The 24,948-nt window shown below is 36.1% G+C and overlaps 2 protein-coding genes across 3 annotated transcripts; one reads left to right on the top strand and one right to left on the bottom strand.

The window, feature by feature from the left end:
• The first annotated feature begins 9,664 nt into the window (after positions 1-9,664).
• LOC125467804 (villin-3-like) lies at positions 9,665-21,914 on the top strand. The gene is made up of 24 exons (XM_048576096.1): positions 9,665-10,070; positions 12,540-12,679; positions 13,045-13,144; positions 13,615-13,683; positions 13,781-14,017; positions 14,155-14,332; positions 14,527-14,659; positions 14,969-15,128; positions 15,217-15,367; positions 15,453-15,553; positions 15,665-15,823; positions 16,665-16,733; positions 16,806-16,874; positions 16,980-17,117; positions 17,719-17,847; positions 18,210-18,357; positions 18,459-18,469; positions 18,567-18,707; positions 18,778-18,903; positions 19,724-19,786; positions 20,076-20,177; positions 20,729-20,981; positions 21,111-21,307; positions 21,389-21,914. The coding sequence occupies exons 2-24, from the start codon at positions 12,624-12,626 to the stop codon at positions 21,500-21,502; spliced, it is 2,904 nt and encodes a 967-aa protein (XP_048432053.1). The 5' UTR covers positions 9,665-10,070; positions 12,540-12,623; the 3' UTR covers positions 21,503-21,914.
• A 159-nt stretch (positions 21,915-22,073) lies between these two features.
• Positions 22,074-24,567, bottom strand: LOC125473368 (quinone oxidoreductase PIG3-like). Of its 2 annotated transcripts, XM_048576098.1 has the most exons (3): positions 24,447-24,486; positions 23,359-23,443; positions 22,074-23,263 (listed from the first exon to the last, which is right to left on the bottom strand). In XM_048576098.1, exon 3 carries the CDS (start codon positions 23,211-23,213, stop codon positions 22,236-22,238), a length of 978 nt encoding a protein of 325 aa, XP_048432055.1. In that variant the 5' UTR covers positions 23,214-23,263; positions 23,359-23,443; positions 24,447-24,486; the 3' UTR covers positions 22,074-22,235. The 2 variants fall into 2 exon arrangements, with proteins under 2 accessions (XP_048432055.1, XP_048432054.1); XM_048576097.1 differs by lacking the exon at positions 23,359-23,443 and having other exon boundaries at positions 24,447-24,567.
• Between the last annotated feature and the right edge of the window lie 381 nt (positions 24,568-24,948).

Raw genomic sequence — 24,948 nt, 5'->3', positions numbered from 1 at the left:
CAAATCTGCAAATAAGGGAGACAAACTCGAAGGCCAAGCAAAGAGTGTGAAATGCAATTCTAAACGTGACTCTTTGTCTCCTAAGGCTCAAGACTTTAAGAATAATGGTAAAGTAAAGGAGTTGACTACCAAGTGAGTTAAGAGAGTTCCTTTTTTTTTCTTCCCAAGCATTGATATGTGCTACTGTTGTGGCTTTAGTAAAAAACGGTTCAAAGTTTTCAGGGCCCTAATGCACGTTGTGAAGGAATACCACACTAAAAGGAAAGCTAGAAGGCCAATTTCGCTCGAGAGATAAATTTCGCCCAAGTTGAGAATCCTAAAGTTACAACGCTGGTGATTTCTTATTTCCATGAGGCTAGTGCACCTATGGAGGATTAGATTTTGACATAAGGCCAATATTGGCTGAAATTTACCGATGTTTTTTTTTTGTCTAAGCTTGTGAAAATTTTTGTTTCCGGTGTCTAAGTTTTGTGTTGATTAATGCATCGACACCAATTTATGTTGTTGATTGATGCATCGATATGTTGATCACATGTTTTTCTATGTCCACACACAATGTTGCTTTTGCAAAACTTCTGGAGCAAATTATTAAGATGAGGGTTCACCTCCCATTAAGTCGATTCAAATGGATAATGCCGGAGAGTCTACGTAAAAGACTTTTGACAACTATTGCATGTCTTAGGGTGTTGGATTTGAATATCATGTTCACATCCAAAATGGTCTTGTAGAAGCGTTCCTAAACTTCCTTCAATTAATCGTTAGGACATTAGTCATGCCAACCAAGCCTCTGATTTCTGCATGGGGCATGCATATTTACATGCGGCAATGCTTGTCCGCCTGCCTCATCACCACCTAACCCTCTTTACTGCTCCAGTTGGTTATTGGAAATGAGCCTTAAGTTCACACTTACACGTGTTTGGGTGTGCCATTTATTGCCAATACCACCGTCATAACATACCAAAATAAGTCCGCAAAGGAGGTTGTCAATATGTCAGTTATGATTCACCTTTGATTATTTGGTACTTAGAGCCTTTGATAGGCTTACTTCTAGATTTGTGGATAGTTACTTCAATGAGACAATTTTTTTGCAATTAAAGGGAGAAAAGAACGTCAACTTTCATGATAAACAGAGCAGATTAGCATGGTTGGTAGCCATTATGCTTCAACTTGATTCCTGTACTCCGCAGTGTGACATTAAAGTGCAACGTATTCTAGATCTTTAGAGCTTAACTTAAAGCATGCCAGATGTTTTTTTTTTGTTCTAGCAAGAGTGACAAGGTCATGTATACCACTTATAAACGTGCCAATAAGGATTGAAGTGCTAACAAGGCGTCAAGGCAATGTCCTAGAACAACGTGCCCCAACCACCTTTACACCACAGGGTTGGCCCGAATTATCTTTTATATATATTATTGCAACCTTTCTTAGTGATAAATTAATCAATATACTATGTAGTGGAATGCTTTTTTATCCCTAATTGTTATGGAGAACAAATGGCGAAATATAATTGATTCCTCTATTTAAGTGGTTTTCACTTCTCCTTATTCCTGTTTCTAACTCTTCCCTGGATAGTTCCCAATGTTTGGCATTTTCCACACTTCGTGGGTGCAGCATCAATAGATTTTTTGATCGCATGTAATGATCGTGCTAACACATTTACAGCTAGTCAATCAACTGCCCCAACTTAGAAGCGAGGTAGACCAGTCGGTTTGAAGTAATATGGCATAGCCCAATCCTAGTTGAATCGTTGTCTCTTCTACTCCAATGCATAAGGTTATTATAGACTACGGTTCGGGAAGAGACATAACCCCTCTCAAGAATTAAGATATTTTGGTCAATTATGTTTATTTAGATGCACTGTGTACTAATAATAAGATGATCATTGAAGATGCATTTGCGTATATTATAGCTATTGAAATTATGCAAAGCAACGATATCAAACCACGTTCCATACACGAATGTCAGTGTAGAACAGATTGGCTAAAATGGAAAGAAATAACCTATGTTGAATTTGATTATTTAGCAAAAAGAAAGGTGTTTGGTGTTTTACAACCCACACCTCCAAACATGAAACCGGTTGGTTATAAGTGATTTTCATAAATAAGGGTAATGCGAAGAATGAAGTAGTGCGATACAAGGAATGCCTTGGGGCGCAAGACTTCTCTCAACGCCCTGAAATTGACTACGAGGAGACGTATTCTCCCGTAATTCTCCCATAATGTGCAAGGATATGCAAAATGAAAGAGTTTTTATTTTCAAGGTTGTGAAGCTTTTCTCAAAAGTTTAAACGTTGCCAATGGAACTCAAAGCTTGCATGTTATTCCTTTTACAAAATCCTCAATTTTCATCGATCATCGTGAGGAAATTGTATTGGAACTTTGGCTTAATCTATTGCCTTCAAGATTTATATTGATGATGTGTTCAGTAAGTTTTTCCACGTCAGGACTCTCTTCTATATAAACTAAGTATAGAAAAACCAAACATTAAAAACCATTCAAATTATGAGAAGTTTACCAAAATAATTATGAAAAGAAATAAAACAATAGTACTATACCATATAAAAATATATTACCTCATTTTCCAAATAGCCAATCTCGTGTGCACAACAAAGTTTGAACTGTTTCTGGTAACAATGAACTATGATACTAATCTAGTACTCTACCCACAATACTAAATGCAGATTCTGATGCAACAGTTGAAATTGGAATTGTGAACACATCTCGTGCTAACTGAGAAAGTATCGAATAATGAAAACGCTTCATTTGCCACCAATAAAGAATATCTATGTCTACTTTTCTATCTATTCTTTTATCCTCCAAATATTTTTGCAATTCTTTTTTTTCAATCAAACTTGAACCATCGTAATTATTATCAAAATCCTACATCATAAAAGATAAAAATGAAAACGTAATAAGAATCATGCATCATGTCAATTTCAAATATAATATCAACACTTTTTATAGTACTACTACTACAAATATATAAAGTAAATAATAACAAACTCAGGTTACCTCAAAGAGAACATCTCCAGATTCTGTTTGATGAATAGGCACTGAATTCACAGAAGTATTTGAATTTTCAAGATGCAAAAGTTTTTCCAAGTACACACCAAAAAGAACATTCAATTTGTCATTAACCTTTGTAAATTTGACCGAATTCACACCATGAAGCTTTGTGTAAGCCCAATCCACAAAATGCAATTTATAATGAGGGTCTAAGATGATTGCAATCGCCAAAATCAAACTGTACTCTGACCAATACTTCTCAAACTTCATGTACATGTAAGTCCTCATTTTATTCATGAAACTTTCAAAGTCATCCATGCCTGCCTTAATTTGAAGTTTGATTACGAACACCTTAGGGAAGAACAAATTTAATGTGGGGTACTTTGTCCTAGAAAATAAGTACGTAACCTCATAAAAGTACCCCAAAAACTTGGAAATCTTCATTATTTTATCCCACTCTTCAGAAGAATGACAACTAATAAAATTGGAATCACTCAACCCTAAATGAATCAAAGTATATTGATAGAAAAATGCACCATCTAGCATAATATAGATTGAGTTTCATCTAGTAGGGACATCTTGTCTCAAACCTCTCGTACTATCCAATATCCCTAATGCCTAACACATTCATAAAACTTTAGTTTCCTAGCTCAAAGCCCTTTATATATTTGATGCATTCACAAATCTTTATCACCGAAGAATCAATTTATTTAAGTCCATCTTGGACTATCAAATTCAAAACATGAGCACAACAACACACATGAAAGAAGTCACCATTCATTACGAGAAGACTTCTAAGATTCAATTGATTGTTCAAAATGCTAACAAAAGAAATATTTGAAAAAACATTATCCAAAGTAATAGAAAATAACTTCTTCTCAATCCCCCACTCAGTCACCAATACATTAATTTTCTCAGATAATACAATACCAATATGCGGAGGAGGCACGTGACAAAAACTTATAATTGTGACATCCCACATCGTCCAGGGGAGTGATCCTTAAATGTATATTTCCATCCCTACCTAGCACGAGTTTCTGGTTATGCCATTTGGGTTGACGAATGCACCAGTAGCTTTTATGGACTTTATGAATCGGGTGTTCCAGCCTTATTTGGATAGATTTGTCATTGTTTTTATCGATGATATTCTGGTGTATTCTAAGTCGAAGGCGGAGCATGTTCGACATCTTAGTTTGGTGTTGAAGAGGTTGAGGGAACACCAACTATATGCTAGTTTTTAAATTATTCGTACTTTTATATTACTTCTTTTAGCTTCCGCACTGTGCACATGGCTACGTCACTCCCACGTGACGGCCAGCATACCTTGATCTCGGTCGGGGTGTGTCAATAATTGTCTTATGCAATTTTCAATCTTTGTCTACAAAGTGAGCAGTAAGAGCAAGATACCCATTAGTGCATTACGAGGTCCATAAGTCTGATGTCAAACAAATTCTACCTTCAACTGAGCCTAACAAGTTATGAAGCCTTTGTTTTTCATTTTTGAACATCCTCAACACACGTGCTTTAATTGTATTTCTACACGATAACTTAATATTAGGAGATATATATATATATATATATAGGAGAAATTAGGTTCATATCCTTCCTTTTGCTACTCATTTGATTAAAACCTTATTCATTTTCATTTTTCGATCAAGATCCTTGATATTAATAGCATTATTAATTATTTCAACAATTAAATATTTTTTATTTCAAAATATATTCATTTAATGTTAAAAATGTTACAATTAGTATATTTATATTTATGGTTAAATTTTTTATCATATATTTTTAGTTTTAGTTTGTACCCATTTTTAATTTGCAACCCTTTTTTAATTTGTATCAATTTTCTTTTTAGTTTTAATTTGTACCCATATATTAATTTCTTTTTGTGCCCATATTTTATAAAGTTTTATTGGTATTTGTACCCATATTTTTTTTATTTATTTGTACCCATTTTGCAAAATGTACCCATGCTAATTATATTTACCATTCATGTAATTTTTTTCAAAATTTTAATCCTAAAATGTACTCATTCTTAAATATACCAATTTGTTATATGTAAAATGTACCCTTATATATATATATATATATATATATATATAATCTATTCAATTTTTTTTTTAATCCATTTTTAAACTTATATGGGTACATTCTTTTTTCTTTGATTTGAGAATATATCCATGTTAAGTTTAATCGAAGAAATTTACTAATTTTATTAAGCCTAATATCTTTTTTTTATTTTTTTATTTTTTATTTTTATTTTTATTTTTGTGATTTTGAAGAATGTACCCATGTTTTGATACAATAATTTTGTTATTAATTTTGATGAATGTACCAATGTTTAGACATACACACACACACAATAGTATATTTATATTTTAACATTTTTAATCCCACAAATTATGTTTTTTATTTAAAATCTCATTAATATAAACAACTATAAATTTCAATTTTTAATTTAAAAAATATAGTAACGTACATATAAATAAATTATCACATTAATTTCAGGGACTTTGATCAAAAATTGAAAATCAACAAGGTTTCAGTCAAAGAATTTCATAGTTAGGGACCGTATCCAAAGTCTCTCATATATATATATATATATATATGCAAACAAAGCCCTAATTCCCCCATATTCAGAAAAACTAAAAGGAAGATTATGCTTGATGATGACCCCTACCAATAAGCCATGGAATACCACATGATCAAAGTTATGGGAACAAAATTCAGACACTAACAATAATCCACCTGTTGGTCCAGGGGATGTTTTCAAATGTCTATTCATATTACTTGTCCCATGATGACTATCATCTATTACCAATTTCTTACAATCTTTACATTGAGCACGACTTTTACCATCTTCAAAAATAGTAGTCAATTTGTTGAAAGTTTTCCAAACAGGAGACTTGAGTGTTCGCTTACCAAATTTGATCACTCTAGCCTTTTTCTTTGCTGGACTTGTATTTGTATCTTCTATATTTTCACTTTCATGATCAGGTTGTATTCCTATTGTAACTTCCACTAATCCTTCATCACTAAGGTTCATAAAATCTTGCTCTACAACATCCATTGCTTTAAGAAAGAAAAACAAAACTGTAAAATCTTACTCATACCAATTTCATACCATATCCATTTCAAATTCACATATCCATATCCATTCAAATTCACATATATATTTCAATTTCAATTTCAATTTTGCATATCCAATTCAGTTTCACCTATCTATATCCATTTCAAATTCACATATCCACAAATCACAATCCAATTCAAATTTACTTTCAAATTCACAATCCAATTAAAAATACCTTGCACTTGCAGGTTCCAGCCTTGCTTAATTGCTTTGCTTGTTCCACATGTCCAAATCTGGAAAACAAATATAGACCCCACTTATTAACTTCAAGTAAATAGACCCCAAATGAAACATAGATACAAATGAACTCGCAATGTTCACAATAATAATAAAATATATATATATATATATATATATATATATATATATATATATATAAAGGACCTGCTTGCTAATTGTCAATACTTGGGACAAATAATTAAGACATTGCATCTACTATAGCAAAATAAAAATAGGTAGGGCGTCACTACTCTATCGTTGCCTACCTCACAGGCTAACTGAATTCTAACATCCCCAGTCCCCTGATAACATATCCTCAATATATATATATATGACATTAAGTAATGAATCTCACCTTACGGCTTATAATACAACTAAATGGCATGACATAATAAAGTTAATTTACATAACTACATCTATACTCTCAAATTTCAATACTTGATTCTATTTATGCCTCGTCCTTTTGTGATTTTCAAGCTTGCAAAGCCAACACGAAGCACGCTTGCTCAATCACTGGGTTTTTTGAATGTTTACAAACATGCCCCAACCCAAAAACTCCAAAATCTCCAAAATCAAAAAATCCATGAAACCCTAAACCCAGAGAATCCCTAGCCATTAGTTTTAATTTTAAGGTAAACCCTAAATCACTAGTTTTTGAAAAAAAACACAGAATACCCAAAAATACAAAATGCATACCTTTAGCGTGTGCTTGCCTGTGTGCGGTTTTCTTGTGGTTGCCGGAGTCGAGTTGAAGGAAGTGAACGGAGGAGGATGTGAGAGAGATGTGGATTAAGGAGACGGCGCAGGAGTAAGTCTGGACTGGAGAGATCAGAGTGAATGAGAAAGAAGATAAGGATAGCCTCCAACCTAATCCACAATGGATAGCTGAGATTAAATCTTAGCCGATCCAATGGTCACCAATTTTTTAAATTTAATTTAATATATATAATTATTATAGTTTTTAGGGTTATAAAATTGTTAAATTAATATATATATATATATATAATTATAGTATTTTTTAGGGTTATAAAATTAATATTTTGCTTATCATGTATCGTGTTACCCACGTGTATACCCGAACCAACCCGTTATCTTAACATGTGCTTATTGAGTTACCCGATAATGAATCGGGGGGTTATCGGGTAGTATCAGGAATTGTCAGGCATAGGCTTGCAAGTCTAGTAGTTTTCGATAGACTTGACATGCAACTAATGTGTGTATATGAGGATCTTGATACGAAAAATCTACGTGAAAGTTTCCTAATGGGCTTACATTCATTGGTCAAATAGTTCTAAACCAAGGAACCCCTCTCTATTCGATTGAGGCATTCACTATATATTGAAGCAATTTAGACGTATATTATATAATTGTCTAAGCAAGTATTTGACTAGTTAGGAATATGTGAATAATGAACTATGCCCTTGCATGTCCATTAAGAAGTTTAGTTCTGGATTCAAGATTGTTGTAGTCTATGTCGATGACAAAAATCTCATTGGGACTCCTAAGGAGCTTAAGAAATTATAGCATACCTCAAATTGGAATTTGAGATGTAGGATCTTGGGAAAATTTGATATTGGCTTGGTCTTGAGATCAAACCTTGTTCTGACGATATTCTGGTATACCAGTAAAAAATCGTATATCTATTTCGTTGTGAATCTTTTAGCAAGATACAAACATGCGCCTATACACAAACACTGAAATGTGTTACAGACATTATATGTTACTTAAAGGTAAAATGGATTTGGGCTTGTTTTATCCCTATTCATCTTCATGCATGACCGTCGCCCCTCTCAGTCCTTAAGTTGATCCTTGCCTTTTTTGTTATGCTAATACTGGGTACGTACTCGACTTGCATTGAACATGATCCCAAATGAGTTATGTCTTTACCGTTGGTGGACCACAATATCTTAGAGGTCTACAAAGCAAACCCTAGTTGCTCTGGGTTCAAACCATGTTAAGATACTCATTCTTTATGAGGTTGCTCATAAGTGTACGTGGTTAAGAGCCATTGTCGAGCATATTCGAAGCACACATGAATTGTTGTCTATCATTGACGTACCAACAATGATCTTTGAAGATAATTCTGCATGTATAAACCATATTCGAAAATGATACATTAAAGGAGATCATACCAAGCACATTGCGTCGTAGTTCTTCTTCTTTCTTCAGCATCAAAAGCATCAAAATATTGAAATCACCGAATTCATTCCCAAAATAACCTCAGTGATCTCTTCACCAAGTTATTGTCGAAGTATACTCTTTTGTAGCTTATTCGAGGAATTAGAATGCCTAAACTGTTTGATTTACACTACTTGTAGTATAGTTAAAGAGTTTTATCGATCTGAGAGGGAGTATCTAATAGATACCAAGTTAACCTTAATGTACTTTGTTTCCTTTAGTTCATGAATTTTGCTAACCTAGCAAGGTTTTGACGAGGCACCTATTTTAGGTTGGTCATATCTCGATGTGAGCATTAATCGCTGCTTGATTAAACATTGACTTTGCATTTCTCACCTTTCCTTCGAGACTTTGAGTTATGTCTCGCATTTGGTTTTACCATTGTCAGATTTTTGTGAGCTTATGTTTCCTTGTATGAAACCTTAATTTAGATTTGCATGCGTAACTACCTATGCCGATTGAAGACTCCAAAAAATCATTGGTGAAGACTTGATGTGGCTAATTCTTAAGTTTTACACACTCAAAGGGTAGTGTTATAGTTAATATTGTTTAGGAATGTGATTGTGTAAATCTAGAAATATATTCTAATAAGATTTAGGAGATTTATTTCCTTTATGACTTGTATTACTTGCGAGGCAAGTATAGCCCCCTAATTAGTATAAGTAAAGGAATAAGGCCACAAAGAAGCGTGTGCAATTCACAACAAATGAGCTCTCTATTCTCTCTCTTGTCGCCTGCCCCTCGCTTAACTCTCTGAATTTTCCTTCAACAATATATATATATATTTGTGATTTTATTTTTCCCTTCATTTTGCTTTGGTACAAAGAAATCAGTAAAAATCAAAGAATTTTCCATTCAACATGTAAAAAAGTAGACAAAATTTCTACGTAGAAAAGAAAAGGTTGGGAAAAAGGTGTAATGCTATAAATCCAAGGCAAAAAGAATAAAAAAAAAAGATTAAAATATTATAATAAAAAAAAAAGAAAGAGAAATAAAAAGTCCAAATTGGAAAGTAAGCCAAATAATCAGAAATTCGAAATAAGCGAAGAGGATAGCCAACATGGCCGGTGCCACCGTCACCGGATCTTTGCCCTTAATTAACGACCTGCCTGTCAAAACCATAAACTCTCTCTCTCTCTCTCTCTAACCTTTCTATCATTCCGCTTCCGCTTTGCGTCGTTTCATTTCTGTTGCTCTCTTCTTCCTCCTCTCACCATTTCATCACCAAAATTCATATATATTTCCATTAACACTCTCTCTCTCTCTGTGAAACTCTGCTTTCTCTCTTTTTCTCTCTCTATATATCTGAAATTACAAATCTCAAAGGCTTCACGAAAAAGTTAGAGAGAGAAGCGCACACCCGCAGCAATAATTCACTTTTCTTTCCAACTATCTTCTTCTTTCTCTCTTTATTGCCAGCTCTTGCAGCTCGTCCCTCCCATAACCCTTTTTCCCATCTCTCTCTCTCTGTCTGTATTATCTCTCACCCCCACCACCCTCCATCATTACAATTACACACAGAGATCCTATTTCTGGTACGTCAATTCTCTCTCTGATCGATCTCATACTCTTTTCAGCTCCATCAATACCCATTTTTCTGTATGTTATCTGGATCTCTTTGTTTTCAGAGCTATTCCATTTTTGCTCTGATCGTTATTTTGTTTGCAATTCTCGTTTTTAGTTATCTGGGTTTTTATGGGTTTGTATCAAATTTAATAGGCTCTGGTTGTTTTTATTTTTGTTTGTGTTTTTGGATAAAGTTGAATACTTGATCTGATGGGGTATGTTGGTTTTGCCTCCTTATTGCTTGGTAGTTGTTTGATCATCTATGCTTGTTGGTATTGTTTGATCTGACCTTTTCTTTTCATAACCTTATCTTGATTTGAGTTTATCTAAAGCTCGAATCGACTGAGTTGAAATGATTGAGTAAGTGATTGAACAGATGACTAGAAGATCTTAATATTATCTAGGTTCTGTTATGAATGCCTTTTGATGAAATATTATCTGGGTTCTTTCATTTGGTAAAATCGTTGCGTGTCCCTGAGCGTGTGTGCGAGTGCACTCTAATCTCACTACATTTTGCTGTTGAATAATCAGGCATGTTCCCGGTAGGTCTTATAACTTTGGATTTGATAGTAATCAAGTATCCAGTCCTATTGCCTTTTCTGTGGTCATGTTGATCACAAGTCATATTCAGTTCTTGGGTAGTTTTTCACTTGTTTGAATACTGGAAGGGACGTTTAAATTTGCCAAGATATTCTCAGTTTGCTTCTTTTCAGTTGGATTCAGGAATGTTTTGGTCCATAGGAAAGCTGTGCTGGAGGATTATTCGCATTAAGTGGGTTCAGTAATTAATTGCAGTGCTTGAGTCTGCAGTCCTACACACCTAGCAGATGTTTCATAGATGGATTCTATACAGCCTGTTTGGAAGTATCAAATATTTGTTACCGAAGTAAAAAATAAGATGAGTTGGATGACTGTTCTTGGCTGAGAAGTTACCGATGATGATTCTTCAGCCTGAATGCGTACTTGAAGCCAGTGGTTTAAATAGCCTATGATCCAAGTTGAATGGACAGTAGTAAAGATATAAAATTTAATATTACCCAATATATAATATATGTGAACATAAAGTTATATTAGACCAATAGGATCAGCTTTGAGGCCAAACTTGTTTTCCAGAAATTTTTTGCCATAAGTATATTCTTATGGATTGATCACTCATCTATGATTAAGTTAAGTCACGATGATCTAAGTGCGAACTTCAAGGGAAGGACCGTATATCACCACTAGTTTATATAACTGTACAAAGATAATCTAAGCAACATCTATGTAGAAATTTATAAACTAGTAGTGTCAGGGACTAGTTTTAGGTACAGAAGCGGCTCCACTGTAACACCAGCGAGTAGTATTAAAGATGAAAAATCTTAGGGCAGTTTGTTAATTGGCTGAAGTATATTTCCCTTTTGATGCATATTTTCTACTGACATCTGCATGCTCACATGTAAAGAAGGAGAAAAAAGGTGATAAGCTTCTAAAGATGTGGTCTGGGTAGCCAGCAGGGTGGAATTTAGGTCTTTGTATCGCTATGAATGGAGGCTTACCTAAAGAAAGCCTACTAGGACGAAGCTTGAAGAGGAGGATCATGAACTGAGAAGAGGTTTTCTAAGTTCTCTGGAACATATATGGACCAAATTCTAGCTATATGAAAAGCAAGAGGTGGAAGCAATGATGCACTTATGAGAGTTAGATACCTACTAATTTTATCGTGAACTACCTCTGGATGTATCTCAGTCAAGAAATTAGTCCAGGGAAGGGGAGTCCGTGATACTAATGTAGTCTGGGAAATGCCTTTTGGAATATCTCACTTGAGAATCAGTCCAGCGAAGAGAGTTTATAAATGTTTTGCCAACATGATTTGTGTTTCCTAGCTGAATTTATCAAGTGGGGTAAGTTGAGAATCAGATCCAAGGTTCAATGGCCAACACATAAGCTAGAACCTGACGTAAATGGATTGAGACATACCAACCAAGTTAGACAACTAAAATGTAAATACAGTGCATCAGCGCTTGACCTTCATTCTCATGCATGAGTTAACTTACTCATGTTGGTGTTATGTCTTATTTGGCAAGCACTTTTACCTGTTTGATTTGAAGTTCGTTGTATACGAAAATCAATAACCGGTTAGTGTAGCTTTATGGAGATATATAGTGATCCCAGATGTAAGTGCCCACAAGATGTAAGTGCTCACAATTTAAACATCATGAGAAGAGATCTTATTCTAACAACTCATATTGTCGTAGTGCTAAGATTCACTGTAGCATCTCTATTGAATTTCTATGTTGAGTATCAACACTGACATTTGTACATAAGAATTGTTGAAGCAAATCTATTACTTTTGACATAAGTTATCTCTATACTGTTTTTGAAAATGACGTAGTATTCATTTTGGCTTGGTAACAAATCTCCATTTGATGATTTGTCTTTGTTTTTTATTTTCCTTGCAGTGAAATCTTGTGGAATTTATAGGGACGCAGGATTCAAAGTAATTCTGCCTTACTGAAAGAAGCATTCTTAAGGGATTTCAGGCAATGTCTAGCTCTACAAAAGCTTTGGATCCGGCTTTTCAGGGAGCAGGTCAAAGATTGTATCCTTTTACCAGAGATGGTGACTCAATAAAAATGGAGTCTGCAAAATATTACTTTTAAAAACTATAACAAGGGACAGGAACAATCTTACTATCTTGCATCCACTGAAATAAAAAAAATAAAAAAAATGAAGTAAAAGTGACTTAAAACAAAATTACGGCCCAGGATAGTTGGAATAGAGGCTAGGGTTCATGTGGCCGAACCTAAAGAGCTGAGTGAAGGTTTTGTTGTTATAGACAAAAATGTAAAGTAGGTTATACTTTGTGTCAATTTTGGGAATATACAAGTCTTTCTGGTTATCTTTTAAATATGTTAATCATGTTGTGTTTCCACATTTGAGGTCGTGAAGCTTAACATGTTATAGAGGGACTGAAATTTGGCGAATTGAGGACTTCCAACCAGTGCCTTTGCCAAAATCTGAACATGGAAAATTCTATATGGGGGATTCTTATATTGTCTTGCAGGTTTGTCTATTTATTTACTCTCTTTTTTTCTTTTCGAAGCCTTTACTATTTATGCTTTTTTCCTCACAAGATTGCTTAAAAAAAACGAAATTTGTCAGTAATTTTCTTCCGAGAAATGCAAAAGTTCAATTTTTCTTTTTTGGGTGATCCATAAGTTGATGTCATTCTTCTTGAATAACTTTTTGATGTTCTCCCTCTATCAGCTGTTACGTTCGGGTTTAAAAGGTTTAATAAAAAAATGGTGGAGGTTTGCACTGATTAATAAATTTAGCACTCAAAATGGTGCACACTATTACCATGGCTCTCTATCAAATCTTTTTTTATGCCTTTCCCTTTCTTTGCATGTTCCACCTTAAGAAAGGGGAAGTCAGGGATTCTGCTGGACATATCATACTTTGGAATAAAAAGGCTTACCTTCAAGGAGGCTTGTTTCTTTCATATAACTCATGCACTTCTCTGACTGTTTGTAGACAACACAAAACAAAGGGGGCGCTTATCTCTATGACATACACTTCTGGATTGGGAAAGATACAAGTCAGGTGTGTATGTTCAAAGTTTGAACTTGCCTTGAATTTCCTCTGATGTTATATGTAGAAGTAAGAGAAAAATGGTTTATGTAGTGACTTTTTATTGTAGGATGAAGCTGGGACAGCAGCTATTAAGACTGTTGAGCTAGATGCAGTTCTTGGAGGACGTGCAGTGCAACATCGTGAAATTCAAGGCCATGAATCTGACAAATTTTTGTCATACTTCAAACCTTGTATTATACCATTGGAGGGGGGTGTTGCTTCTGGATTTAAAAAGGTTGAGGAAGATGAATTTGAAACTCGGTTGTATATCTGCAAAGGAAAACGAGTTGTCAGAATGAAGCAGGTATCCTGTTCTTCTGACACGAGGGTTTAGAGTTTTTCTTTTTCTTTTGGTCTGGAGAGTTAGAGTTCAATTAAGTTTCCTTAATGTGATTCTGATAGAGTTTAAAGGGAATTGCACCCTGTATTCTGATTTTGTAGGTTCCTTTTGCGCGTTCCTCTCTGAATCACGATGATGTGTTCATCCTGGACACTGAAAACAAGATCTTTCAGTTCAACGGAGCAAATTCTAATATCCAGGAGAGGGCGAAGGCTTTGGAAGTAATCCAGTTTTTGAAGGAAAAGTATCATCATGGAACCTGTGATGTTGCAATAGTTGGTAAGTGCATATACGGTGTGACAATGTATATTATATACAAGCCCACAGAACTTTTATCATGTTTCCATTTTCTCTGGTACTCAAAATACCCGCATTATCCAACCAGAATTGTTACCTTACATGTTTGCTATCTGTGTTGCCCATTCTCGCTCATTACTTATTTCATTTGTCAAAAATGGTGTGCATTATGGCAGATGATGGGAAGCTAGATACAGAGTCCGATTCTGGTGAGTTTTGGGTCCTAATGGGTGGATTTGCTCCAATTGGAAAGAAGGTAATCACTGAAGATGATGTGGTTCCAGAAGCTACTCCTGCTATACTGTACAGGTATTCTCATATTCTGCTATTGTCTGTCTAAAACTCTTGATTTTTAGTAAATAGTGAACTCTCTCTCTCTCTCTCTCTCTCTCTCTCTCTCTCTCTCTCTTGCTCCCTCCCTCCACACACACACACGTATGGTCATATGCTTTTCATGTGTGTGCATCTGCATGTATTAGGTGGCCTAGTAAGCACATGCTCCAGACACTTGTTTCTGTGTCAGTGTCTGTCTGTGTGCCGGAAACAAAATATCTACTTATTGTTAATCTCTGGTATAATCCTCATAAGGTTCTAACTTAAACTTACTGGTTTTTGAAGCATAACCGAGGGTGAAGTGAAGACTGTAGAAGGTGAACTAGCCAAATCCTTGCTTGAAAACAACAAATGCTACTTACTGGACTGCGGTTCAGAGGTGTTTGTTTGGGTTGGCCGGGTGACACAAGTGGAGGACAGAAAATCTGCTAGCCAAGCAGCTGAGGTAGTGACCTGCACTTTTTTATCCATGCTGGCAAGCAGATAGATTTATGAGTGACTTACATAAATGTAACTCTGAATTTTGTCACCAGGAGTTTCTTGCTACTCAGAATAGACCAAAGTCAACACGAATAACCCGGGTTATTCAAGGTTATGAAACACATTCATTCAAGTCCAACTTCGATTCTTGGCCTTCAGGATCAGCAACTTCTGGAACTGAGGAGGGAAGAGGAAAAGTAGCAGGTAATTATCAACTCCTGAGTTGTAAAGTGTACTGTAATACTTTCTGATTGGCTTTATCTAATATTGTATCTTCACGGTCTGCTAGCTTTGCTGAAGCAACAAGGTGTTGGTTTAAAGGGTGTTGCAAAAGGTGCTCCCGTAAATGAGGAGGTCCCACCTTTGCTAGAAGGAGGTGGAAAGATGGAGGTCTAGTTGATAATGATATATGTTAATCATGCTTCTAGTAATGACTTAATTAATTAGGCTTCCTTGTTGATATCTTTTGGAATATTGGGTATTCTGTTTTCTTTTTTTCAGGTATGGTGTATCAATGGTGGTGCCAAGACTCCTTTACCTAAGGAGGATATTGGTAAATTTTACAGTGGAGATTGCTATATCATTCTCTATACTTACCACTCTGGTGATAGAAAAGAAGATTACTTTTTGTGCTGTTGGTTTGGAAAGGATAGTATTGAGGTAATTCACTTTGTTCCGGGTTAGGATTCAAATAATTGAAAGAATCACTTTACTTTCTGTCAGAATTCTTGTATATAAACTATAAAGAAAGGGACCTGCACTTCAACCTCTTACTTACATGCATTGTGCTTTCAATTGGGGTTGGGGGTGGGTGAGGGTTGCGGAAAAAAATGTTGTGTCTTTGATGTCTTTCGGTGTTTTGGTTAGAGTTGAATGTCATTTCTTGAAGATAGGAGGAACGCTTGATTTTGTTGTGGAGAGGGTGCGGTTTTTGGCTTCTTTGTGGGCTCCAGTAGCTGCAGAATCTGGAGATATTCCTTTCTTTGAGCTATAGTTGGATACTTGGATGATTATTGTACTGGTTAAGTTTGCTTTGACCTGAAGTAGGAACAATAGGTTGGTAGTATCGGACATTTTCGGTGGTTATTCCTGGTCTTCTTGTTTCAGTGTACTTCATGTCCACTTCTTGATTTTTTGAGTAAATAAATAAAAAAACGAAGTTTCATTCACATAGGAAAGAGACAGCTTATTGTCTAAGCGTGGTTTGCATTATCTGGAAGGGTTTTCGGTGCACTAAACATGTTGTTTGGTCTGGGTCTTTGTTTGTTCTCCTCTTTGTTCAAGCTATTATTAAACCTAGTGATTGACTAACATAGGATATCAGAAGAAAGAGTCATGTTCTTATCTTCATTCTAATGATTTTCCATTTATTTTTTTACCTTTTTGGTAATAGCTTGTCTAATATTTCGTGAAACCATCCTTCTGCATTTTGTTTCTGCACCATATTAGAAAACCTTGTAAGAGGACTGCTAAAGAATTTCCATTATATAACCCATTTTAGGAGGACCAGAAAACTGCTTCTCATTTGGCCAGCACAATGTCCAACTCGCTGAAGGGAAGACCAGTGCAGGTATCATATTGTCTTTAGTCAATGTTGGAGAATGTGTCTTACGGACCTATATATAATAGGGGCCTTTTGCAGGGTCACATATTTCAAGGTAAAGAGCCACCACAGTTAGTAGCACTTTTTCAGCCTATGGTGGTCCTGAAGGTATTGTTCAGTTTGGTGACTTTAGTCTGGTGCAAAGACCTCTCCATATTAGTTTCATTTGAAGGTTTATTGTTATCATTTTAATTTGATTGATTTCCTCTTCAGGGTGGCTTGAGCTCTGGTTATAAGAAATCGGTTGAGGAGAAAGGTCTGACGGATGAAACTTATACCACAGATTGTGTGGCACTCTTTCGGTTATCTGGAACTTATGTTCATAACAGTAAAGCAGTGCAAGTTGATGCGGTAGGAGCCAATTCATATGTTGTAATCACGTATCCTACATGACAATATATGCTCACGTATTTTGGGAGACTGACCTTAGAAAGCGATAAGCACTCCGTCTCTGATATTACTTATAGCTAATTTCCTTGCTGGATGGGTACGATGACCATGGAGGACCCAATGCCAAAAAATGTAGTGAATCCCAGACGTCGTACATAGTAAAACTTTAAAAGCCGGAAAAACAGAAAAGGAATCAAAGATTACCCCTGAATTCCTCGTATTGGAGACTTATCTGTTCCCTAGTAGTATGCATCTTTAAGATTACCACTGAATGCTTTTCACACCGGATTTTTTAGCATGCTGTAGTTGGCCGGTATAGAGAATAATTTGGTATATGAAATGTAGGATGCGATTTATTGAGGGGAAGATGAAATAGAGTTATCTGTGTTTTCTTCATATATGTAGTAGGAAGATTCAAATAGAATTGCATACTTTCGAGAGAATGTTTTCTATGCTATGTTTAGATGTTAGACAACTTGTTCACTGCTGGACATAATCTTTGTACTCTTTGGGCTTTTTAAATAGTCTTTTCTTTTATATTAAAACAGATTTCTTTGTTTAGGTGGCAACATCATTGAACTCTACCGAGTGTTTCATTCTGCAATCTGGGTCCTCAATGTTTGCCTGGAATGGAAATCAATGCACCGTTGAGCAGCAACAGTTAGCAGCAAAACTTGCAGAATTTTTGAAGGTATACTCGTATTGAAGATTTCTATTCTCTCTGCCCTCTTACGTAACTTATTTGCCTTCAAACTTATCATAGATGCACCATCCAGAAGAGTCAATAAAACCAAGTATGCTTAGTAAATGTATTTCAGTCAGGCTTCAAGTAACAATGGTATACTGGGCTCTGGCATTGTTTCGACTTGATGATAAAAGAATAAGATGATTGTACACGTTAACTTGATTGGGCATGTACAATCGATGGACAGTGTTCAGTATTCATGCTTAATGTAATTTAATAGTATTTATTATATCTTAGGCTTTTGATTTTCAGTATTGCCACCGATATAATGTTCATCTATTTGAGCCTTATATGCCTTGCTAATACAGCCAGGAGTTACCCTAAAACATGCTAAAGAGGGAACTGAGAGCTCATCCTTCTGGTTTGCTCTAGGAGGGAAACAAAGTTACACCAGCAATAAAGTTTCTCAGGAGATTGTCAGAGATCCCCACCTGTTCTCATTCTCGTTCAACAGAGGTAGAATTTTATGACATGAAATGATGTCTAAGTTGGAAATTTTATTTGTAAAGCTAGTTCCATTCTAACTGTGTCTTTTTTATTGTTCATTTATTCCCCAGGAAAGTTTCAGGTGAGTTATCTGGCCTTTTGAGTGTAATCGGTATTTGCTTCCATTTTTATGTGGGCGCTAGTGCTTCTAATCCCTGTCTTCATTTTTAATTCTGCAGGTGGAGGAAATTTACAACTTCACTCAGGATGATCTGTTGACAGAGGATATCCTTATACTTGACACACATGCCGAAGTGTTTGTTTGGGTTGGTCAATGTGTAGACTCAAAAGAAAAGCAAAATGCTTTTGAAATTGGCAAGGTATACCTTAAAATATTTGCATTTTTGTCATATGTTTCATTTGTTACATTTTCCATTCATATTTGTGCAGAAATACATAGTGCTGGCGGCATCTCTGGAGGGGTTGGCTCCTAATGTACCATTATACAAAGTTACTGAAGGAAATGAACCTCGCTTCTTTACAACATACTTTTCATGGGATCTTTCAAAAGCCACTGTATGTTCTAAAACAACAGACTCTTTCTCTCTCTCTCTCTCTCTCTCTCTCTCTTATTTAGATAAATTTTAAGGAATTCCTAGTCAAGCAAGGAATAATCAAAACACATTTAAGTTGAATGCAACAAGTTTCTGTAATTTGGAATTTTTGGAGGGGTTTTTACTTTTCCATTTCATCTTTAACCCATTAATTGAAATAACTAGTCTTTTGAACTAGAATGAAATTAAGCGACGATAAATATATGTGCAGAATACTGTAAATGATAATGCTGTGCAAATGGCATAACAAATAGGGAAGTGGCATAACAAATAGGTAAGTGATAAACTGCCTAGGTGGGAAGAGAATTGGTTTAGGGATCATTACGTATAGAATATCATATAGCAGTAGGGATTAAATATGCATAGAGGTCTATCTTCTCAAATAAAACAAAAGCCTAGAAGTCTAATTTGGTAATAACATACGAGTCGATCAACAATATTTTTCTGGGTAAATTATTACTGATTGATGATGTGCTTACATTCTCTCCCTCTTCAGTGTAATAACCATGTCAGAGATAATCATCTAAAATATGACTTTGTTTCTGCTACACTTGCTAGTGCATTTGAGATTCCAGACATTTCATTAAATAATTTTAGAGGCGGACCAAAACTTTTGTGATGAAAACATTATTTTGATAGGTAAAGTGTGAAGCAAAGTGGCATGACAGTGTCAAAAAACTTTGTAGATATCAACTGTTTTAATTGAAAGGACTTTATACGGATGCATTACAATATTCGGTTTAATATATAATTTTCTTACAGTATATCTACACTCAATGTAGGTTCAAGGAAACTCATTCCTCAAGAAGGTGTCAATACTCTTTGGAATTGGCCATGCTGTGGAGGTAAGCAATGTATATTATCAAACACGTTGCATCGTAATCTCCTCTTATACATGTGTGCGAAATGCTATATGATACATTCTGTCTAGTATATACGAGGGAACCATGATCATATCATGTCTTAAGATTCTCATTATAAGTTAGTTACCGGAATAATGTTCTTCTTATAACAGTTCGAAATGATTGAACAACGTTAAGGGTTGAAATCTATCAAATTTTGTAAAAAAATTTAGCGTTATCATTTATTATCCTTCTGTAATTCACGGAGAACGGATATCTGTTGCTGGATCAGGATAAGTCCACTGGGAACCAAGGAGGACCAAGGCAAAGAGCTGAAGCCTTAGCTGCTTTATCATCTGCATTCAATCCATCCTCCGGAAAGTCATCCCAAGCGGTAAATAAAATTTGTTGTACCAGCATCTTGTGTTTGTAGTAGATGCTATTGCCGTGTTGTCATGTCTTCACATGCGGTGTGCAGACAAGCAGAACTTTTAATTCATTCCATGAATGAATAGTAGGAACCTTCATCCTAGTTAAGTACTTACAGAAAGTTGCATTAGAAAGTGTACATTTCCCATCTCATCCTCCCTTCACTCTCTATGCTCTTTTCATGTTATCATTCTTTTGTGGAATAATCAACTAAGGAAGTGGGTGTGCATACAAACATCCCTTAGGTTTTTCGAATGTTGCATTATGACAAGTTGAACCTGATATTAAGCTGTTACATGGAGCTTTTTTATTCGACCTTTATCCCTCTTTGCTTTAGGATATGCTAGATCTAAGATTAATCTGTAACATGGAGCTTTTTTATTCGATCTTTATCCATCTTTGACTTAGTGTTGTTTCTTAGCACTTTTTAACCTTTCACTTCTCCTTTTTTTAATGATCCATGATCAATATTTCTGAGGCATTATATTCAATAATTCAACTGCCACAAAATCACAGGGCCAGGATAAGTCTGATGGATCGAGTGAAGGAGGACCAAGGCAAAGAGCAGAAGCTTTAGCTGCTTTATCTTCTGCATTTAATTCATCCCCTGGAAACAAACCTTCTCTTCCCAAGCCGTCCACATCAGGTCAAGGAACACAAAGAGCTGCAGCAGTTGCTGCACTTTCAAATGTTCTTACAGCTGAAAAGAGTAAGTTAACACCAGATGCTTCTCCTGTGCAAAGCCCTCCCTCAGAAACTAGTGCTTCTGGTAAGAAAGTAGAAATACTTATGATTATGCATTATATGCATGTTTAGCGAACGGATTTGATGTATTTGGGTCCTCAGGATTTGATGCAAAAAATGAAACTGTTTATTTATTTTATTTTTTTTGAAACAGAGGGTCCTCAGGAACTTCCTGAAGTCAAGGAAACAGGTGAAGCTGCAGCTGCTTCCGAAAGCAGTGAGGATGATTCAAAACAAAAGACACTGCAGGACAAGAGTGAGAGTGAAAGTAGTCGCAGTACATTCAGTTATGACCAACTGAGGGCTAAATCTGACAATCCTGTAACCGGCATTGATTTTAAGAGAAGAGAGGTTGGTCTTGTGTGAATGTTGTCATTTTCATCAATATCTGCTTTGAAATCATAGTGACATATCGTCGGCTTGGTTTTTCAGACCTATCTCTCTGACGAGGAGTTTCAGACTATATTTGGGATGCCGAAAGATGCTTTCTATCAACTGCCAAAGTGGAAGCAAGACATGCAGAAGAGGAAAGCTGATTTATTCTAGAGGCCGAAGTCAATAGAACGAGTGCTTTTACTGTGTTTATTTGCATCCTGACTTGCAATTCATTCATTTTGATCTGTGTTTTTTCTGTGGTGCCTTGTTTTCTGTCGAGCATTTTGCTCTCGATGAACATAGCTCCGTGGTTAGTATCGGTATTGATTGAGATACTGCCTGAAGAGTGATTTTCTTCTCTCCTTTTCTCTTTTTCTGAATTGCCGGCGGCTCCGGCTCTTGTAGTTATCACGGATAGTAGTGTTAAAGCTCAGCACGCAGGTCAAATTCTTTTATTTGCTTCCACATGTATTTCAATTTTTGGATTTTTTCGGTTCAATTTTCGGTTTGTAATATGTAATACATTTGTATTTTGTAATTGTGACCTATATAAAAGGAATGGGAAATTGTTTGTGGTTTGCAATTTTTGGTTCAATTTTTGGATTTTTTCGGTTCAATTTTCGGTTTGTAATATGTAACACATTTGTATTTTGTAATTGTGACCTATATAAAAGGAATGGGAAATTGTTTGTGGTTTGCAATTTTTGGTTCATCTCTAATGCATCAGATTGTACAAACCGAATAATCCGTTAACCTCAGATTTATTTATCGTATTTACGAAAGTACTACAACTTAAACATTTGCCACACAGAACATGCATATCCAAGCATTATACTGGACCCGGGCTGCTCACAAGCTCCGAACACTCCGAACCATTCCGTTAAAGCGACTAACATTCATATCATCACGGAACAAGCAGTATCTTTCCGATATGCTTGCTACTTTCCATCAGCCGGTGAGCCTCTGCCGCTTCATATAACGGAAAATACTTGTAAACCACCGGTTTCACCTTGCCAGACGCGATTGCAGGCCACACATTGCTCTCCACCTCCCTAACAATCGCTGCTTTGTTTTCCGGACTTCTGTATCTCAAACCTGCTGCTTGGATGGTCAGGCGCTTTGAAAGTACAACACGAAGATCTAGCTCTGTTACAGCACCACCCATGGTCGCGATCACAAAAAGTCTCCCATCAAAGCTTAAACTGTCAAGGTTTCGACGGAAATAGTTTGCCCCAATGATATCCAGGATGACATCCACGCCTTGGCCACCTGTTTCTTCCTTCACCCGCGCAACAAAGTCCTCTGTCTTGTAATTGATACACACATCAGCTCCAAGATCCTTGCAAAAAACTAACTTTTCTTCACTTCCAGCTGTGATAAACACCTTTGCTCCCAGGTATTTAGCTATCTGAATTGCAAACGTACCAATTCCACTTGATCCGCCATGAACCAAAAATGTTTCACCAGCAGATAGCCGGCTCATCATAAAAACAGTTGACCAAACAGTGCACGAAACTTCAGGAAAACTAGCAGCATCCTTCAAAGAAACACCGGGTGGGGCAGGAAGTACTTGTCCAGCTGGAACAGCCACCTTCTCAGCATACCCTCCTCCAGTAAGAAGAGCACACACTTTATCACCGACCTGCCAGCGTGAGACGTGTTTCCCAACAGCCACTACGGTTCCAGAACATTCAAGACCCAGGTAAGGGCTGGAACCCGGGGGTGGTGGGTACAGGCCCTTCCTCTGAAGGATATCAGCTCGGTTCAGCGCTGTGGCCTCAACTTTTATTAGGACCTCATCGTCTTTGAACTCTGGGTCTTCAACTTCTTGTAGTTGGAGGACCTCCGGTCCACCTGGAGCGCTCACCACTATAGCCTTCATTGATGCTGGACTCTCTCCCTACCTTGGACTCGGGCTTCCACTGAAGAGGTCTGACAGAAGGAAGAAAATCTCAAGTGCATAGAAAAGCATTACAGGCTTATTAGATGGAAACGTAAAGTATATAAACGAAAACCATTGCACTCACATTGTCCAGTGTAATTCTATAACTTTGTTGAACAAGAAGACGATCCTATTCCTATCGACTGCAAATAGTCTTCCCAAATTCTTTCCTAATGCATCAAAAACCACCTCACTTCTCAAACTACATTACATGCTAAGAACTGCATGCAAGCTACCCCCTTGACGAAGAATTAGGGCCCGTTTGATAACAATTTTGCTTTTAGAGATAGAGGAAAAATATGTGGAAGAAAGGAGAAATGAAGAAAGGTGAAAGAATAATGGCGGAAGAAATGTGAAAGGAATGTATACGCAATGACAAGCAAAACGAAAACTAAAAACCGAAAATTGAAAACAAATAAGTTTAGGTTGTTTCACTTTCAAGTTTTTGTTTTTGTATAATCTCTCTCTTCCCTCTCACCACTTCCCGTCATCCTTCTCCATTCCTCATTTTTCTCACAAACTTTCCTTCTATCTCTAGCACAAAAAAATAAAAACTAAAAACGAAATAGTTACAAACAGGCCTTAGTTTCTCAATTTCTTGAATTCAAACCTGGGCTCCAACTCCAAGATTGTAAAAAGGTGGTGCTATCCACCCACTCATGTTTACTTGTCACACACCCCTCTCAATTTCCAACTATCGAATCAATGGCCTAAAAATTAACAAGGCTGTGTGGGCGGTAAAAATAGGTGTGTGAATAACACTATCCATTGTAAACCATATAATATTACAGCTTTATCATCCATGAGAACTGAGAGGCATCGACTCCACATTTTTAGTAATAATTCTATATGCTTCCTCTTAAATTTAAATTTCAGCTGAAACTGCTGAATTCCTAATTTGATTACCATCCTCTCTATAAATTATTAATTTCGAAAACAAAAAAACTAGGATTAAATTTCACTTACTTTTGCTTGGTCAAAGTTTGAAACTTGAATTAAAATTTAATATCAACCTAATCTCTTATATATACACACATATTATATGACAGACCCAAAAATAAATAAATAAACCAAATGTGAAATATTGCCACAGTGCCGCGATTATAAACAAGAAATTGGAAATTAGTTTAAAGAAAAATAAAATTGGAAACTGAGATTCTAAAGAATGATTACCTTTGGCCCTCTCTGGAAGAAAAACAAAGCTGAAAGAAAAAACTGCCGAACTTTGGAAGGTGAGAGAGACTGCCACTGCGACTGTGAGAAAAATCAACCGACCAAGGCCACAGAAGAACCCAACAAAATAAGTACGCGGGTGGGCTATTCTTCTGCTAATGGGCTGCTGATGATTCTGAGCAATTCTTTTAGTGGGCCCTATCGGGAAGGTTGGGCAAACAAAAGCCCGGATTTATTTGAGGGGCTCTTCGGCCTTTTTGGTGGGCAATTGGGCTTTCGAGTAAGCCCAATATCATTGTGTTGAAGTTGTAGGCCACTTAGTTTTATTATTTTTTGGGAGGGTGAGTTTGTTCAATGGAAGGACTGATGAAGCCAAAGTATTCGCACACTAACGGAAAGATTAAAACGTACACCACACACGTTTGCTTACTTTTACTTGGTAGTAAAAGTTGATACATCAATTTCAACGAGAAACATGTCACTTAATTCTACAGTCTAATGA

Source organism: the organism of the source record quoted next, unplaced genomic scaffold (assembly GCF_019419815.1).
Source record: "Pyrus x bretschneideri cultivar Hongxiangsu unplaced genomic scaffold, Pyrus_bretschneideri_v1 Contig83, whole genome shotgun sequence".
Taxonomy (NCBI): domain Eukaryota; kingdom Viridiplantae; phylum Streptophyta; class Magnoliopsida; order Rosales; family Rosaceae; genus Pyrus; species Pyrus x bretschneideri.
The sequence above is the reverse complement of the archived record's forward strand: the minus strand, read 5'-3'. Positions and strand labels throughout refer to the sequence as shown.

Bases quoted from the DNA above. Each gene is read 5' to 3' on its own strand.
- LOC125467804 (XM_048576096.1), top strand. From the start codon at position 12,624: ATGTCTAGCTCTACAAAAGCTTTGGATCCGGCTTTTCAGGGAGCAGGT. The intron at 15,368-15,452 runs GTAATTATCAAC...ACGGTCTGCTAG, and splicing joins GGGAAGAGGAAAAGTAGCAG to CTTTGCTGAAGCAACAAGGT. The intron at 15,824-16,664 runs GTAATTCACTTT...AACCCATTTTAG, and splicing joins TTGGAAAGGATAGTATTGAG to GAGGACCAGAAAACTGCTTC.
- LOC125473368 (XM_048576097.1), bottom strand. From the start codon at position 23,213: ATGAAGGCTATAGTGGTGAGCGCTCCAGGTGGACCGGAGGTCCTCCAA.